The sequence below is a fragment of the Mesocricetus auratus genome, unplaced genomic scaffold, assembly GCF_017639785.1.
Source record: "Mesocricetus auratus isolate SY011 unplaced genomic scaffold, BCM_Maur_2.0 Super-Scaffold_100043, whole genome shotgun sequence".
In the NCBI taxonomy this organism is placed as follows: domain Eukaryota; kingdom Metazoa; phylum Chordata; class Mammalia; order Rodentia; family Cricetidae; genus Mesocricetus; species Mesocricetus auratus.
This window is the reverse complement of record NW_024429220.1, coordinates 1,840,707-1,842,172: the sequence shown is the minus strand read 5'-3', so window position 1 is coordinate 1,842,172 and position 1,466 is coordinate 1,840,707. Positions and strand designations below refer to the sequence as shown.

At 45.3% G+C, this 1,466-nt stretch overlaps 1 protein-coding gene across 1 annotated transcript; it reads left to right on the top strand.

Moving 5' to 3' along the window:
* The first annotated feature begins 809 nt into the window (after positions 1 to 809).
* On the top strand, positions 810 to 1,466 carry LOC101834759 (thymidine kinase, cytosolic-like). Its single transcript, XM_040735200.1, has one exon. It carries the CDS (start codon positions 810 to 812, stop codon positions 1,464 to 1,466), a length of 657 nt encoding a protein of 218 aa, XP_040591134.1.

Here is a 1,466-nt window from a genome sequence, read left to right as displayed (position 1 = left end):
AAGATAATCCCTTGCCCATTTCTGCCTTCAGCTTCTTAATATTAAAAAAAACTTTTAATAAGTGTGCATGGGCCTTGAGGGTTTAAAATAGAGGTGACTGTTTTTCATATGAAAAGTTTAGATTTGTGATTCTTTTAAGACTTCTTATAGGATTACTGTTTGAAATTGGTCCTTTGTAGCTGAAAAATGAAGCCTGTCAATAAAAGAACTGACTGAGACAAATGCCTTATTTGTTTACACAGTGTTGATTGGACATGAGTGTATGTGAGTTCTCGGGTATAATTTGTTTAATCATATAAGGAGTATGGAAACATGTTTTTAAATTATATTCACTGTAATCATTCACTTGAAAACATGGATTATAACCACATTAAGTTTTATACTGCTTGACAGGTTTTGTTGGAATATAAGGGAAAAATAAAGACATGAGATAAACACCAGGAAAGATGTAGAAAGAAAACACCAGGAAATAGTTAGAAGGAAGTCATCAGGAGAGAGACAAAAGGGATACATTTGGACAGAGATAAGAAACAAAAGCAATAAAGAACAGAGAAAAGTTTTTTTCTAAAGGTGTGCGTGTGTGTGTGTGTGTGTGTGTGTGTGTGTGTGTGTGTGTGTGTGTGTGTGTGTGTTTCTCCCCACTCTTTTGCCAGTCCTGGACAGTTAAGTTTTGTCTCATTTTGCTGGCCCCAAAGAATTAAGACTACAGGTCAAAGATTACGTGGCAGGGTTGGTGTTCCAATCCCTCCACTGGTGCGTTACTTGGAGAAAAAAAAAAAACTAGACATCATTTTTAAAAATGGGCTACCATGAGTTACATCAATCTGGCCATCGTGCTGCCCGGCTCCCCCAGCAAGACCCGGGGGCAGATCCAGGTGATCCTCAGACCCATGTTCTCAGGGAAAAGCACGGAGCTCATGATGAGAATCTGGCGCTTCCAGATCGCCCAGGACAAATGCCTGGTCATCAAGTACGCCAAAGACACGTGCTATAGCAGCAGCTTCTCCACGCATGACCGGAACACCATGGATGCCCTGCCGGCCTGCATACGCCGGGATGTGGCCCAGGAGGCCCTGGGTGTGGCTGTCATTGGTATCGATGAAGGACAGTTTTTCCCTGACATCGTGGAGTTCTTTGAAGTGATGGCCAATGCAGGCAAGACAGTGATCGTGGCAGCACTAGACGGAACCTTCCAGAGAAAGGCTTTCGGCAGCACCATGAACCTGGTGCCCCTGGCCGAGAGCATGGTGAAGTTGACTGCTGTGTGTATGGAGTGCTTCCGAGAAGCTGCCTACACCAAGAGGCTGGGCCTGGAGAAGGAGGTGGAGGTGATTGGCGGAGCAGACAAGTACCACTCCGTGTGCTGTCTGTGTTACTTTAAGAAGTCCTCGGTCCAGTCTGCTGGGCCAGACAACAAAGAGAACTGCCCGGTGCCGGAACAGCCTGGAGCGGGCCTCAGCTGTTAG